General features: G+C 40.9%; 1 protein-coding gene across 2 annotated transcripts in view; it reads left to right on the forward strand.

The window, feature by feature from the left end:
* Positions 1–16,568, forward strand: part of GMDS (GDP-mannose 4,6-dehydratase) — a 736,645-nt gene that overhangs the window by 191,361 nt on the left and 528,716 nt on the right. For both annotated transcript variants that reach the window (XM_080654381.1, XM_080654382.1), the window contains 2 exons: positions 7,920–8,007; positions 9,666–9,775. In XM_080654381.1, coding sequence (XP_080510507.1) covers positions 7,920–8,007; positions 9,666–9,775 — 198 coding nt within the window. The remainder of the gene's footprint in view (positions 1–7,919; positions 8,008–9,665; positions 9,776–16,568) is intronic.

Here is a 16,568-nt window from a genome sequence, read left to right on the forward strand (position 1 = left end):
GTGAGGATTTGGAGAAAAGGGAACCCTAAGGCACTTGTTGATGGGAATGCAGACTGGTACAGCCACTGTGGAAAACAATATGAAGAGTCCTCAAAAATTAAAAATGGAACTGATATATATCCCCATGTTTCTACTTCTGGGTATATATTAGAACAGGGGTGGGCAAACTTTTTGACTCGAGGGCCACAATGGGTTCTTAAACTGGACCGGAGGGCCGGAACAAAAGCATGGATGGAGTGTTTGTGTGAACTAATATAAATTCAAAGTAAACATCATTACATAAAAGGGTACGGTCTTTTTTTTTTTTTATTTCAATAGTTTTATTCATTTCAAACATTTTAACAAGAAGAATGTAAACACTAATTATTATAATTTGAAACTTCAAAAAATGGAGGAATCATAGCACAATAACATACCTTATATTGAAGATGGCAAAGGCAAAATAAAATTGCCTAACAAAGGAAAGGTACAAAAGCCTTTCAAATTAAATTTAAATATAATAAAATAATTTAAAACTAAAACAAATAGAAAAGAACAAAATGTGTAAACAGTAAATTAAACATTTTCTTTAGTGCAACTTCCAAATTATGCCCGGGACGTAGATGTAGATGGCAATGTAGACTGGGTTGAAAGGTTTTTTGGTCTTTAAAACATCAACTTCAGTGGGAACAGTGTTGTTGGTCTCCTTTTTAGCTAATGCTCTGATACTGTGCTCTCCAGGGGCGTGTCTCCCTACATCACCACGATAACGTGTCTACGCATTCCCAGGGTGATGTCGGGGGACGCGTCCGCGGGCATTACAAGGAGCCTCTGGAAGAATGAGAGGTTGTTCCTTCTACTGAATGGGCGGATATAAATCCACCCACTCAGAAGAAGGAGCTGCGGCCGTGTTTCCCGACGTTGCCATGTTAACACTGCTGCTGGTGAAGGAGCGGAGGGGAGAGCAAGAGAACCCTCCGCTCTTTCGGCTCCGCGGGCTGGATAGAACAGCCGAACGGGCTGGATCCGGCCCGCGGGCCGTAGTTTGCCCACGGCTGTATTAGAAGAAACCCAAAACACTAATGCAAAAGAATAGATGCACCCTTATTTTTATTGTAGTGTTATTTACATAGTGAAGGTATGGAAGCCACCCAAGGGCTTATCAGTAGTAGATGAGAGTTTAAAGAAGTGGTGAGATATCCTATGTAATAAAAGGCTAATATGCAAATTGATCGAACTGCGGAATGACTGTTCGCTGTGACGCGCACTGACCACCAGCAGGCAGACACTCCGTGCAGGAGCTGTCCCCTGGTGGTCAGTGCATTCCCACAGGGGGAGCGCCGCTCAGCCAGAAGCCCTGAGCTGGGCTCATCGCTGGCGAGTGCAGTGGTGGTGGCAGGAGCCTCTCCAGCCTCTGTGGCAGTGCTAAGGATGTCCGACTGCCAGCTTAGGCCCGCTCCCCATGGGCCTGCTGTCAGTCGGACATCCCCTGAAGGCTCCTGGACTGCAAGAGGGTGCAGGCCAGGCTTAGGGATCCCCTCCCCCAGTGCATGAATTTCATGCACAGGGTCTCTAGTATATATATATATATATATATATATATATATATATATATATATATGTATGTATATTTACAATGCAATATTACTTGGCCATAGAAAATAATGAACCCTAGTTGGTTTGGCCCAGTGTCTAGAGCATCGGCCCTCAGACTGAAGGGTTCCTGGTTTGATTCTGGTCAAGGGCATGTACCTCGATTACAGGCTCCATCATGGCCCCAGTTGAGTGTGTGCAGGAGGCAACCAATAAATGTGTTTCTCTCACATCAATGTTCCTCTCTCTCTGTCTCTCCTCCTCCCTTCTACTCTCTCTAAAAATCAATGGAAAAATATCCTCCAGTGAGGATTACCCCCCCCCCCCCCAAAAGCATGAAATCTTACCATTTGTGATAACATGGATGGACCTAGAGGGTATTATGCTGAGTGAAATAAGACAATCAGAGAAAGAGAAATACTATATGATTTCATTTATATGTGGAATCTAAAGAACAAAATAAACAAACATACAAAATTGAAACAGACACATAGATACAGAAAACAGACTGATGTTTGCCATGGAGGAAAGTGGTTGGGTGACAGGGTGAAAAATGTGAAGGGATTAACAGGTACAAATGGGTAGTTGCAAAATAGGCAAATGGATTTAAAATACAGCATAGAGAATATAGTTAATAATCTATACTAATAATAGAGGAATATGCAAATTGGCCAGGACTCCATCACCTAACAACCAATCAGGATGGGGGCGGGGCCATGGCAGATAGCTCTCAGCACACCTGCTCCGGGGTCTGAAGGGCACGGAGAGGAAGGGAAAGCAGATAGGCAGTTAGGAGGATCAGGCCAGGAGGGGAGAGCAGATAGGCAGTTAGGGGGATCAGGCCAGGAGGGGAGCGCAGAAAGGCAGGGGGATCAGGCCTTCAGCGGAGAGCAGATAGGCAGTTCGGGTAATCAGGCCGGCAGCTGAGAGCAGTTAGGTAGTTAGGGGGATCGGGCCAGGAGGGGAGAGAAGTTAGGCAGTTAGGGCGATCAGGCCAGGAGGGGAGAGCAGTTAGAGGGATCAGGCCAGCAGGGGAGAGCAGCTGGGGGTCACCCCAGACCTGCCGGGGAGGGCAGTTAGGGGGGACCAGGCCTGCAGGGGTTGGCAGTTAGGGGCGATCGGGCCAGCAGGAGAGGGCAGTTGGGGGTGATCAGGCCAGAAGGGGAGCAGTTAGGCATCAATCAGGCCGGCAGGGGAACGTTTAGGGGGTGATCAGGATTGCAGGCAGAAGCGGTTAGAGGCAATCAGGCAGGCAAAGCAGGCGAGCAGTTAGGAGCCAGCAGTCCCAGATTGTGAGAGGTATGTCTGATTGCTGGTTTAGGTCTGATCCAGACAGACATCCCCCAAGGAGATGGAGGCGGTGGAGGACGGGCTGATGGACACCCCCCCCCCCATGCATGAATTTCATGCACTGGGCCTCTAGTATTATATTATTTTCTAACCACTTTTGTACATCTGAAACTATACAAAATAATACTGAATGTAGTCCTTATTTGCAAAATAAAGTTTAAAAAATAAAAAATAATGAAATAAAAAATATGCAAGAGGGGCCAGTAAACAAAACAAGAAAAAAAACTTTGTGTTTATTTCTACACATTATTGAAGGAAAAAGGGTAATTCTGTTTTATACTCTGTCAACTAGCTCAGAGTGAAGGAGGGGAATGAGGTTGCTCAGCTTCCTGTAGAGAGGAAGCCAGTTGACTCTGGTGCTGGACAGCCTGTGTCCTAACCCTCCTCTGCCACTTGTTGGCCCTGTGGCTTTGGGCAAGTCATTGGACCTTTCTAAGGCTTAGTCCCTTCCCATGGATAGGGCTGTTAGGCACTCTTTTCCCCAAGGTTATCATGAAGATTCAGTGTATACCGCTCAGCCAGAAGAGCGGGCCTAAGCCATCAGTCAGACAGTCTGTTGTAGACAGTCCAGAGGAGCTCTGTGGGGTCTATGGGGCTTATGATTATGGGAGTAATAGAGTCACACAGTGCCTGGTGCTACAGGTTTTGTAGAAGGCTCCTTAATCCAGTTTACTACTTATACTTAGCATTAGTGGAAGGCAGGATATTACATGTCCTAGGATCCTAGCCCTGTGCACATTATATTCCTTCCATCATAAGGGAACAAGGAAAACTGACATAAGTGAAGCTTCTTACGAAACTGCATTCTAGTTTCCAGTGCTTTTCCTACAGTCATTGTTTGCAATGAGCCAGCAGCATATTTTTGTACACCTGAAACTAATGCAAAATAATATTGAATGTAAACTGCACAAATACAGAGAGAAACCAGATAAACGAAGGACAGAATTAAACCCTTTAAAAGCTAAAATTTATCTTGGAATATGTGAAAAACCTATATTAAATAACTGGGTGACAACTACATCAACACATACAAGAAGTCAAAGAATAGGTGAATTGTGAGTTTCACTTCCAGGAAAGGTATAACTAGGGAGATCAGGAGAACAAAAATGGGATATAAAAGATTGTGTAATTGTTATCTCAGAAATTATTTGTTAGGATATGGAGTTTCTGCTATTCCATTCTTGATCTGTGACGATCTCTGAAATACTTTTCTGGGTTGTTGGATATCCTAGAATCTATGGTGAAAAAAAGCTTTTTATGGTTTCATTTTGAAACCATAATGAGTGTTAGCATGATGGACCATGTCCATCCTTTCTTCTTTTTTTAAATTTTCATCAGAGGATACATATGTTTATTGATTTTAGAGAGAGACAAAGGGAGGGAAGGAGAGAGAGAGAAACATCAGTAGGTTGCCTCCCATGCGCACTTCAACCAGAGATCAAACCCACAACTTAGGTATGTGCCCTGACCAGGAATCGAACTCACAACCTTTTTGTATGCAGGATGATGCTCCAACCAACTGAGCCTCCCAGCCAGAGCCCCGCCCACCCTTTAACATGACTGCTTATAAGCTGCGTGGTCACAGGCAGCATCCTCTGTAGAAGTGGAGTAGTAATAGGAAGGTTGTTGTGAAGATCAGGTATTTTAATATCTATAAACAACAGTGTCTGACACATAGTCATTGCCATGTACATGTTAGCTATTGATGTTACCCACAAAACTTATACTTTTACCAAAAAACCAAACAAGTGGCATTAAATATACCTGGAAGGCATTATTGCATCCAAGAAAAATCTAGACACTGAAGAATTTGAAATCTAGTTGAAAAATTTTCTATATTTTTGAAATATTAAGTAAATAAACAAACAAATGGATTTCTTGCTTGGAAGAAGAGAGAAATGGAGGGAAGGCTGGAAGGGAAGAAGAAAGGAAGGATTTCTTGTAAGTATTGCCTAATCAGACTAGGTTTTTAAGTCAAACCAACTTTGTTTTAACACTGGGAGAGTTTGGAATTTTCTTTTTCATCTCTTAGTTAAATGGGACATGAAATTAATTTGTCAAAATAATCACTTCCATTTATTTTAAGACCTCAGTTTTTCAGTTACATTTTTTGAACTGCCATAATTTAATAATGACTTTGATTAAGTTTATAGGGAGTCACATGCAGCTCATTTTTCTTTTCACTTTGGTTTTCTAACTCATCATCTCTTTTCCCCCCAAATCCTTATAAAAACAAACAAACAAACAAACAAAAAACACCCTACTTACATCCCTTCTGTAAAGAGAAAGCCACTAATCTCAAATTCTTAACTAGATTATCCAGTTTGCACACATTTTGGCTTGTCTTGAAGTTTGCATTTCACCTGTTTCAGAAGTTGTCAGACTTAGCTTTCATAGTTCTTAGAACAACACTTGCTATCATGGAATAAGCATTTGGCCGGTCTTTCTTTCCCTGTATACATGCACCAAAATTTGGGACTGAGGGAAAATTAAAACACATTATTTGGTATTAAAAAAAGGACACACAAAAAACACTAGTGCTTAATGCTCTATTGTCACTCTTGTATTATTTACATGCTGTAACTTTGTGCAGTTGTCTGATTTTCATACTGAATCCATCAATATTATTTACTTTTTTTAAAAAATCAGAGCTTATATGTTTATATACAATGTATTTGTATATGGCATTTCTCTTTGAGTTGTTCCAATATGTGACTTACCCAGAATTAAGCAATCAAGAGAAAAAATAGACTAAACCATATTTTTATTGTGTTTTTCATTGTCAAGTTTAAATTATCTGTTTTTAGAACAAATAAATTATTCTCTATCCAATGAAATAAAACTGAAAAATCTGTATTTCAGAAATAATTTTGGTGGTAAGCACACATTTTTCTATGTATAAGTACATTTGTGAACTTGCTTTCTATTAAACATTTATTAAATTTGTAGAGCAGTTCAACTTTGCAATCCTATATAATAAAAGACTAATGTGCAAATTGACCTAACAGTGGAACGACTGGTCGCTATGATGTGCGCTGACTACCAGAGGGCAGATGCTCAATGCAGGAGCTGCCCCCTGGTGGTCAGTGCACTCCCACAGGGGGAGCACTGCTCAGCCAGAAGAGCGGGCCTAAGCCATCAGTCAGACATCCCCATGGGCTCCCGGACTGCAAGAGTGTGCAGGCTGGGCTGAGGGATCACCCCAAGTGCACAAATTTCATGCACCAGGCCTCTAGTCTATATCTATATATAAAAGCCAGCTCCTGGAATGGCGGAACAACCAGAATGACTGGAACAACCGGTCACTATGACGTGCACTGCAGTGGCCAACTGGCCCTATAAGGGCTCCTATTGCCCCCCCCCCAACCTCCCATAACCCCTCTGCCCAGCTGGCCCAGCCTCCGATTGGCCCCAACACCCTGATCAGGGGTGGGGCCATCTGGCCGACCACCTGTGGCCTCTCCTTCCTGCTGTCCCTGCCCCTAATCACCACCCCCCCAATCGGGAGTGGGGCTGGCCAACCTCCTGTGAGCCCCCCCCCCACTGGCCTGGCCCTGGTTGGGCCCCGATTGGGGGGCGAGGCCGGCAGCCAACCTCCCACAGTCCCTCTCCCCCACCATCCTGGCCCCAATTGGCCCCCTAACCCATAGGGGGCGGGGCCGGCTGGCAAACCTCCTGCAACCCTCCTCCCCACTGGCCCGTCCCCGATGGCCCCCTTCGGGGTGGGCCGGCCAGACCCAACCTGTGCACGAATTCGTGCACTGGGCCTCTAGTTAATAATAATTGGAAAAATTGGAGACCTTCAAGTAGAATAAACCCCAAGTTTAATATAAATGTTATTTTCTTCACTTTTAAATTAAGAAATAGATATGTATACCCAAAGAAATCTTATGTGCTTATAATTTCCCACTGCACTTGGGATATTTGAGTCATGCCAAGGATTAGTTTTTGTTTGGAATAGACAGAAAACAATTAAGTTAAAATATAGAAGTGTATTCAGCTACAAATGATACTATCCAGCATTAGAAGGAACACTTCTGAAATAAGTGAAGGAATTAAACTGCCACCAGTGGAACTGAAACTTGCACAGGTAGTGACATAGCTGGTGTTAGCATTGGCAACACAAAGGGAGCAATCCTGACACAAGAAGGAAGGATACCAGAACTTGAACAATTTTTCTTACGTATCAGATACAAATAGCCTTTTCCTCAGTATTAGACAGGTATGCATTTTTATTCCAATGACTTTCCCCCCTCACATTTATCATGGTTAAGTCAATGATAAAATTTTAAAAAAGTCCTCTCTTTATTTTAATTTTCTGTATGTCTTTAGTAGTACATAAGTTTTTTCTCCAATCTATTAGCTTTCTTACTTTCCCACTCAGCAACTGCTCTCTGATTATATTTGTGGACCCAGATATATATACATATGTTTATGTGTGTGTGTGTGTGTATGTATGTATGTATGTATGTATGTATGTATGTATATAATAGGTGTAAGATACAAAGGTCCAAGAACACTGAACAGATGTGGTGGTATTTGGAGCCATTTGGCCTCCTGTTCTGTGTTAAACAGGTTGCAAGGCTGTTTTACTGATATGGACTCACATGGTCTGTCTTCAGTTTCAAATGTAAGAGATATTTTTGTCCACAGTAAGGCTGTATGTGTGTGTTTATAAAAGGAGACATTTGAGTATCTACCACTGAGCACTTGCTGTAAAATCACGTAACTATCTGATTACTTTTTTTGAGATTGGCAGTGAAAACAGTGATGAAGATGGAGGTAGAGCACCGTGGCTGGAGTACAGTGGTTGGGGGAAATGGAAGCAGTGGGACTTTTTTAATAATGCAAAAGTAATTTTTATAAATGATAGTTATATATATATATATATATATATATTGCAAAGCTAAACATTAGCAAAAGAACTCTGAGTTGCTCATTAATCTTCATTGCACATTTATAATCTATTCATATCTTCCCACACTATGAAAATGCAGGTTCATGGAATTGTACGGAGATCCAGTTCGTTCAATACTGGCCGAATTGAACATCTGTATAAGAACCCCCAGGCTCATATTGAAGGAAGTAAGTAATTGTCTTTTCTAAAATCTATTTCTATAATGTCCTGTATTATGCGGTATTTTCTAAAGTCCTTTTTCTCAAAGCCCATGAAGCTGTAGTTATTGATCGTAAATTACCTGTGTGGAATGCTATCTGCAATTTTTGAAAACCCTTTGTTGCTTGCTGGCCCCGGGTCACAGTGTCATCTTGGTGAGTCTGTTACAAGGATGTTAGTCAGGTCTTGCCACTCTAGAGACCAAGAGAAGACATACCTTTGATCACCCTGCTTCAGGTGTTCTTATCCCCTCAAGTAAGATGAGCTCCATAGTTTTGGAATATTCCTGCTTTTTATGTTTGTTCTAATGTAATTAAGTTAAACAATCTTTGTACATTTATTTAATTTTAAAGACAGGTCCCAAACCAAATGTATTTAATTGCTGTGTAGATCATTTTCAGTATTTACAGTTGTTTGTTATTTTTGTTACTAAAATTGCCAGTATGTATCTGTAGGATTTACTTGGCACAGTCACTGTGTTTTCTCATGTGATATTTCCAGCAGCTCCCAAGATGGTGAATGAGACCATTTTACAGATGAGGAAATGGAGGCAGAGAGATGTTGTCACTTTATCAAGGCCACATACCATGTAAAAGACAGAGCTGGGACTAGGATATGTCATTTTTTAGCTTCCTAGTTTATGCTATTTTACTCATCCAGTTTTTCCAGCTAGCAGGGATAATCCAGTCAGCTTTAAACCATAAGTGATTTCATATTTACCTCAGAGCCTGGAATATTTGAAGTTTTGGGTTACCTGTATGGGTAGTGACATCATCAGGACGATGACCTCATTGTCCTTAGTAAATCTTAATATTTAGGTCATTTATTAATCCTTCTTAAAATTGTTATCATTTTTATGCAAAGTACAGAATGGCACTGCCATTGGATCCAGACATAAATCAATATTGTGTAAAAATAATGAAAAGGTCAAGTTAGCAAATCATCCATATATGTGTGTCCTTGACTAATGAAGTCAATGTAAGGATATGCTTAGATTTAGGGTAGAGTAGGCTAGTTGTCCTTTAATCACCTATGTCAGTGGTCGACAAACTGCGGCTCGCGAGCCACATGCGGCTTGCGAGCCGTGGTTTGTCGCTCTGTTGACTAATGAGTTTGCCGACCACTGACCTAGACTCTCCAATAATTACAGGCTGTTGTTGTTCCTTATGATTAAGCCCCTATGTCACTACTTCACACATTTCAAGGATGGCTAAAGGATTAATGCTTATGAAGTACTTGAAAATTGCTAGATAACAGTGTGAGAACATAGCTGTCTTCACTGTTATTAGTGTGCTCGATTTTTTTTAGAGAGTATCCACATTAGGGCGAGATTTTTTTTTTGTCTGAATCTCACTCTTAGGTAACATACCTTACAACCACCTGGAAGCTGTAGTTAATTGTATAACATCTGTCATAATGTGATTTTTTTAAAAAGTTAATCTGAGTTTTTATAAATCCTGTAGGGACACAAGCAACAAATACGAATATTTCACTTTTTAAAGTCTTTGCTGATCTGGAACCAGTCTGGTTTACAGACTTTAAGAATATGCATTTCAATTTTGATATTTTAAAAAATTGGGCTTATGTCATTTTCTTCTATCTAATGCTATGTTTTTGAACCCTAAAGATATGAAGTTACACTATGGTGATCTCACTGACAGCACCTGCCTTGTAAAGATCATCAATGAAGTAAAGCCCACTGAGATCTACAACCTTGGCGCCCAGAGCCATGTCAAAGTAAGTCCTTTCCGTTGTCATGTTTTTGCTGGCTGTGCTCCTGAATTAGTCTGTGTTTTATTTTTTGTTTGTTGTTTCTAATGTAGTAATACAACCACAGTCCTAAGTTTTATCATTAATGTTAGTTTAAGTATTAATCCTAGTAGAAATATTAATATATTTTTAAGTACATTCTCTGTTATTGAACAATATAATACAACCTTACTGCTAACATTAAAATAGCAATATTCATTTATTTTGGGTTGGTCTTATGGTTATAAGCCCCACTTGGATGTATTTTCTGCCACTTGAAATTACATTGTAGATGAAGTGTTGTTTTTTAAAGGTTGGAAAAACTTAAAAAACTTCTATTTTAATATTAATTTTTGGTAATGGTTATATCATTGGCTGAGAAAATACTATTTTTGAGTTTTGATAATATATTAAATTAATGCAATTAAATTTTTTATAAGTAGTAAAAATCATTGGAAGAAAATCTTATTAGCTTCTTGTCACCCCAGTATGATACAGCTAATGTTGATTTATTTTCTCTGGTAGTCTACCTACCTCTGTTTAGTTTTTTTTTTTCTGGAACAAATTGCATTAAACCTGAGCAGCCCACCCCTAGGGTTCTAGCAGTTTGTTTCAGTCAAGTTTTTGTTGCTGAACTCTGGTGCTCACTTGAGTGAGTGAAATCTGAACCCAGGGATGATATGATGTCTATTTAGATACTTATTTAATCAGGATAGTTATTGGAACTTTGAAATAAAAGCGAATTAACTCTAACTTAAAACATCCCAGAAATTCTATCAGTATTTTTTGCTGTTTGATGAATGAATTCAGCAGTCTTATTTCAGAAAGTATTTAAGGTAATTTGTTACTTATTTGCTATTTCTCCATATCCCAATTTGGGACAGAATGGAAGCTGTATGCATGTTTTATATCTCTGCTATTTTAAGGGAAAAATTATGAATTAGATAAAATGAAACCAGGTGTAGAACATAGAGAAACACAGTGGTAAGCCCTGTGTTTTGTAATTGATATCAAATTTAAAACTTGAGTGTAAATCCTTATACTTTTTCTCTAAAATACTGACCTTGAAGGGTGGCTACATGCCAATCAATAAAAACACTTCTTGTCTGAGCTGTCTTGGAAAAAAAATTAACCCCTTTTTTAATCTCTAATGATTCTGTACTGTATCCAGGCTTAAGCTTTGATTTGTGAAAGGTATCAAGGTTAGAACAGAACAATTGTTCTAAATGATTCTAAACATATCCTCTCATTTTCAAAGAGTATCCTGCATACCATGTGTTGAGAGATTATCACCCCTCTGTCCCTAGAGAAGCAGTGACTCTTTATCACTCCAGGAATGAATTACTTATCCCTAACTGAAGCAATCAATTCATCTTTCACATTATAATTTATCTAGCTGCTCTGCCTTCCTGATCAAACATGAGAGTATCTTCCAGACAAAATAGAATGTTTTAGAATGAATGCTCTGTTATTTAACTTCTTCAGATCAAGAAGTTTCCTTTGGGATTTCAGAGGTTTATCACCTCTGAAAATTGTAAACTGGTATGGTGTGAGATGCAGGAAATTTTATAAAGATTTATTTATAGAAAGCCTCCCTTCTTCCATTTTGGTAATAAGTGAGCCGATCTTTTTCTAAAATGTTTTTGTAGTTCAAAAAATCTGACATACTTTCCTTACTTTGAAGTGAGCCTAATACTGCAGTAACTATAGAAAGCATAGGAGATTGAGTTGATTCCTCCTAAGTTGCTATGTATGTGAAGTTTATCTGTTTGTACTGTTTCATCTACTCTCAAAGGCTAATTAAGTGGCAGAAATGGTACTTGAGTATGAACTTTGGCTTTAAGATCATTTAGCCCTTGAACAAATATTTGCATGCATGGTCAAGTGGAATACACAAAGATCTGTAAAACCCACTTCTGTTGTGGAGGGTCTCACCTTTTGTAGGGGTGCATGGTGGCAAGTGATAGAGGCTGGCAATAAATATTTGGGTCTATAGAGATAGGTGAAAGAGAACTTCAGTTTGAGGGAATTATGCATGATGTTAAGGAGGAGTTGGGGAGTGAAATTTATAGACATAGTTAGTGGAAACAGGTATTTAAAATGGAGGTAGTAATATAAGGCCAAGAGTAAGAAGTGAGGAAACTTGGGACATATTTATAACATGATGAGCATTCTAGGTTAGCTGAGCAAAAAGTTTGTTGAGGAGAAATGTGAGGTAAGGGTAGGTAGAAAGTTGGGCTGCATTTGGGCAATCTCCACATGTTTTTGAACAGGGGAAAAATAGAATCAGAGGTGAGTTTTATAGGTAAGTCTTGTGGTAGGGTGTAAATATTTCTCTCTTTTCCACATCCAGCGTGGCTAGAGAGTGGCCAAGTTCCTGAGTAGGGGCTGCTGGGGATTGAGAAAATGAAAGAAACAGACAGACACAGAGATAAAAGGAAAAAGCTGGTGCCGGGTGGGACAGCTGTCCTCTGATGGAGAGAGTGACCCAGAGCCCATAGATCGAGTTTATTTTATACAGCAAAACCCAGGAAGTTTTACTAAAGCCCAAGACAAAGGAGATTATGTGGATTCTTGTGGCTTCTTTGTAATCATCACTTCTGCGTGGGCCCGGATAATCGTTTTTGTTCCTGGTGCTTGGCTGGATTTAGATAATGAAACCCACCCCCTGGCACCTGAGCTGAAGGTCAAGCTGACAACACACCTGCCTCTGGCAAGGTGTCTTTCCAGGACATGGCTCTGCCAACACCACTGGATTCAGCTGACAATAATTAAAGAAATGCTCATGTGCCTTCCCAGGCGCTCTCTACAGTAGGGCTTCAGAAGACATAGGAAGCTGTTGGATGAAGGTGGTGGCATGAGAAATGGGAATGATGAAGGTGTCAGGGAGGAACTTCCGGAATCTGATAGAGGAAATGAGAAGTTCCCTCTTGGATACATTCCATTGGCAGTACTGGAAGGACATTCAGGGGAAACAGGTCATGAGGTCATTTAGAGTAATTTGAGAGAGATTTGGGGTACAGAGATGTAAATTCATTTCTGGGTGTTCTTGAGATGCCAAAGCAGCAGCAGAAAAAAGAGGAATAGAAGATTGAAGATTGAACCTTTGAGACATGCATGTATTTGTATTGTGGAAGGAGCAAGAGTAGTTCCTGGTGATAGCAAGTGGGAGAGAGAGAGGCAGGAGGGTGGAATTGTGTCACAGAAATAAAAGAATTAGGACATTTCATGCAGGAGAGAATGTCCACAGTGCTAGGTAATTCATATATGTCTAGGAGAGGGAGGCCCAGGGAATAGACATTGTTTTGAGATGATTGGTCACTTTTAAAATGAGCATTTTAACAATACCCTGGAAGAGGAGCCAGAATACAGAGGGTCTAGAAGTTATAGGGTTGTGAGGGAAATATAAATAGTGTAGAAATTTCTTGGGAAAGGAAGGGAGAATATGATGTAGCTCCCTTCCCTTGAGCTTCTGATTCAGTAGGTCTGGAGTGGGGTCTGAGGACTTTCCTTTCTAGGAACTGCCCAGGTGAGGCTGCTCCTGGTCTGGGACTTCACTTTGAGAACTACTGCTCCAATGTTCAGGTATCTTGGTTTCTCCACATGTAATATCTGCATTAAATGCATTCTTCTTAGGCCTTTTTCCTTTTATGTCTCAGCTTCGGAATTTGACATGGTAAAACCCCGTTTCTTATCAGTTAATGACTCTGTGAGCTTTTAAAGCCTAAAACTGTACCCATACAATCAGGATGATGAGAAAAGAAAGAAACTAAGGAGAATCCAATATCCTATATAATAAAGAGGTAATATGCAAATTGACTGTCACTTCCGTACACAAGATGGCTGCCCCCATGTGGACACAAATGGCCACCACAAGATGGCCAGAAGGGGAGGGCACTTGTGGGCAATCAGGCCAGCAGGGGAGGGCAGTTGGGGCGATCAGGCCTGCAGGGGAAGGTAGTTGGGGGGGACCAGGCCTGCAGGGGAGGGCTGTTGGGAGGGACCAGGCCTGCAGAGGAGGGCAGCTGGGGGCAACCAGGGCAGCAGGGGAGGGCAGTTAGGGGTGACCAGGCTGGCAAGGGAAGGCAGTTAGGGGTGACTGGGCCTGTAGGGGAGGGCTGTTGGGGGCGACCAGGTGTGCAGGGGAGGGCAGTTAGGGGCAATCGGGCTGGCAGGGGAGGGCAGTTAGGGGTGACCAGGCCTGCAGGGGAGGGCATTTAGGGGTGACCAGGCCGGCAGGGGAGGGCAGTTAGGGGCAATCGGGCCAGCAGTGGAGGGCAGTTAGGGGCAATTGGGCCGGCAGAGGAGCAGTTAGGAATTGATCAGGCTGGCCAGGGAGTGGTTAGGGGGTGATCAGGCTGGCAGGCAGAAGCAGTTGGGACAATCAGGGAGGCAGGCAGGGGAGCGGTTCGGAGCCAGCAGTCCTGGATTGTGAGAGGGATGTCCGACTGCCCATTTAGGCCCGATCCCACTGGGCCTAAACGGGCAGTCGGACATCCCTCGAGGGGTCCCAGGTTAGAGAGGGTGTAGGCTGGCCTGAGGGATACCCCCCGCCCCCTCGAATTTCGTGCACCGGGCCTCTAGAATATTTATATCCAAATTCTTCCCATTCAGAATCTTTTTCTGAGCAGTATGTAGTCCATGAGAGTAAATACTACTCGGGCACTCCTAGTGTTTTAGGAAAATAGCATGAATACAAGCCACTGTCAGAGGTCCTTTAAAAGTCCATGTTCCTGCTACTATTTTTGCTGTGGTGTAAAATCAGATTGATCCTTAGTCATGGAGGAGTGGATGTGGGCAGGGGCTGGCATGGGCAGCTGGAGAAGACGGACTGACTGCCAGGATGCTCTGGAGACGTCTCTCTGTCCCCACAACTCCCAGGCTCTATTCACTGGGCTGTGTCTGCCTGTTCTCCTGGTACAGTGGTTGGCAAACCCATTAGTCAACAGAGCCAAATATCAACAGAACAACGATTGAAATTTCTTTTGAGAGCCAAATTTTTTAAACTTAAACTTCTTCCAACGCCACTTCTTCAAAATAGACTTGCCCAGGCCGTGGTATTTTGTGGAAGAGCCACACTCGAGGGGCCAAACAGCTGCATGAGGCTCGTGAGCTGCAGTTTGCCAACCACGGTCTGGTAGCTTGTTAGGGAATAGGATAGAAAATACATATTTTGTTTTTTATAATTAATTTCTGTATATTAGTCAGCTTTGTTGGATTTACTTCATTCATAGACAATAGTTTTTAAACAAAAGTTCTTTCTGACAGTGAAATGCTTGTAAAAAGGTTAATTAAAATACATTTCTTATTATTTAGTTTGGAACTCTTTTGAAAGAAGGTTCTAATATTAGCGCATTTTTTGTTTACTTTTGAATCTGTGACTTCTAGACTGGGCATTGTTTGTGTTGGCTTCTCTTTGCACAGAATGAAGTCTTCTATCACTCTCACTTTCAGTTAATTTGATGTGGGCTATGGTATGCTAAAAGTAAGGAAAATAAAATAATAGGAAGTTGGTCTGGTTTCCTGTAGGAAACCAATGGAGATGAAATTGGTTCTTGGAATAAACTCACAGCAGTCTGCAAAATACTGACTGAAGACATTTTGTGAATCATAAACAGAAAAATTATGACTCATGAAGTATAGGCCATTGAGAGGCTGATTCGATCTTATGTGGGAAAAAGTGAGGGGTGACTGAAATGCACTCATTATTAAAAGTAGTTAAACCTCACATGATGACATCATGCAAGTAGGAACAAATTATCCAGTGTATAGTGTTGCTCATTTTGATGGGGAAATGTTTTGGAGCCTACTTTATTGTTCTTTTTCTTTTCCCCTATATAAATTAAAGTTTTTTAAATAGTTTCTATCTTAAATTTCTTATTTCTTCAGCATTCCTCACTGTCATGGTTTTGATGTGTCCACCATCCCTCACAACTTCTTTGATCATCTTACATCACTCTTGAAGTCCTAGTGTTAAATGAGATCTTTTCCACAGTAAATGTGGTTCCATGTTATTCCCTGTTTTCTCATAACGCCATGTTGGAATTGCCTTTATTTTTTTCAACAAACGAAATTTATGCTATCGTGAAATGTTAGAGTTAAAAGGAACTTTAGATAGAATTTAATATAATTTTTGTTTCATAAATGAAATTGCCTGATCAAAGTCACAAACTGGTTACTGTCCAATTTAGGACTGGAAATTTCTTTCTTTGCATATCTAAGTTTCTTCTTAAGCTTATTCTTCCTTTGGTGTCTTTTATAGAGAGAGAAAGTTATTTACTCCTCTGATTTTCCAATTCCTTCTCAGTGTTGAAAACCATTATTCAGTCTTCCTTTAACTTTCTCTTATTCAAATTGAATAATTGTATACTTTTCTTTCATTTGCTAACTCTTTATCTTTTTTACTTTCCTTGTCAATTCTATGTAAATTATCTGTTCAATTTTGTTTCATGATAGCTAGGAGGCATAAGTGCCCAGAAGGTAAATTGGGTCATAGCTGCGTGAGTGGATGCGGGATTTTCTACTCTAGTTGTATGGGTCCACTTAGCAAATTCTGAACATAGAAGCAGAAAGGAGCCGAATCTAAATTGTCTTCATAGTGATACTTCCAGCTTAGAAAACTAGGCAAAAAGCAGAGCTGATTATGAGCCAAGTAGTGGTCAGGCAAAATCAGAATCAGGCAGAGATGAGACAGAAAAGCCAGACCAGGAATGAAGCTGGGAATAAAAAGATGCATGAGAATTGAAGAGTAGCCCCTGGGAAGGGGACTGAACAGTTATAA

This window comes from Plecotus auritus (genome assembly GCF_963455305.1).
Source record: "Plecotus auritus genome assembly, chromosome: 2".
Lineage (NCBI taxonomy): Eukaryota > Metazoa > Chordata > Mammalia > Chiroptera > Vespertilionidae > Plecotus > Plecotus auritus.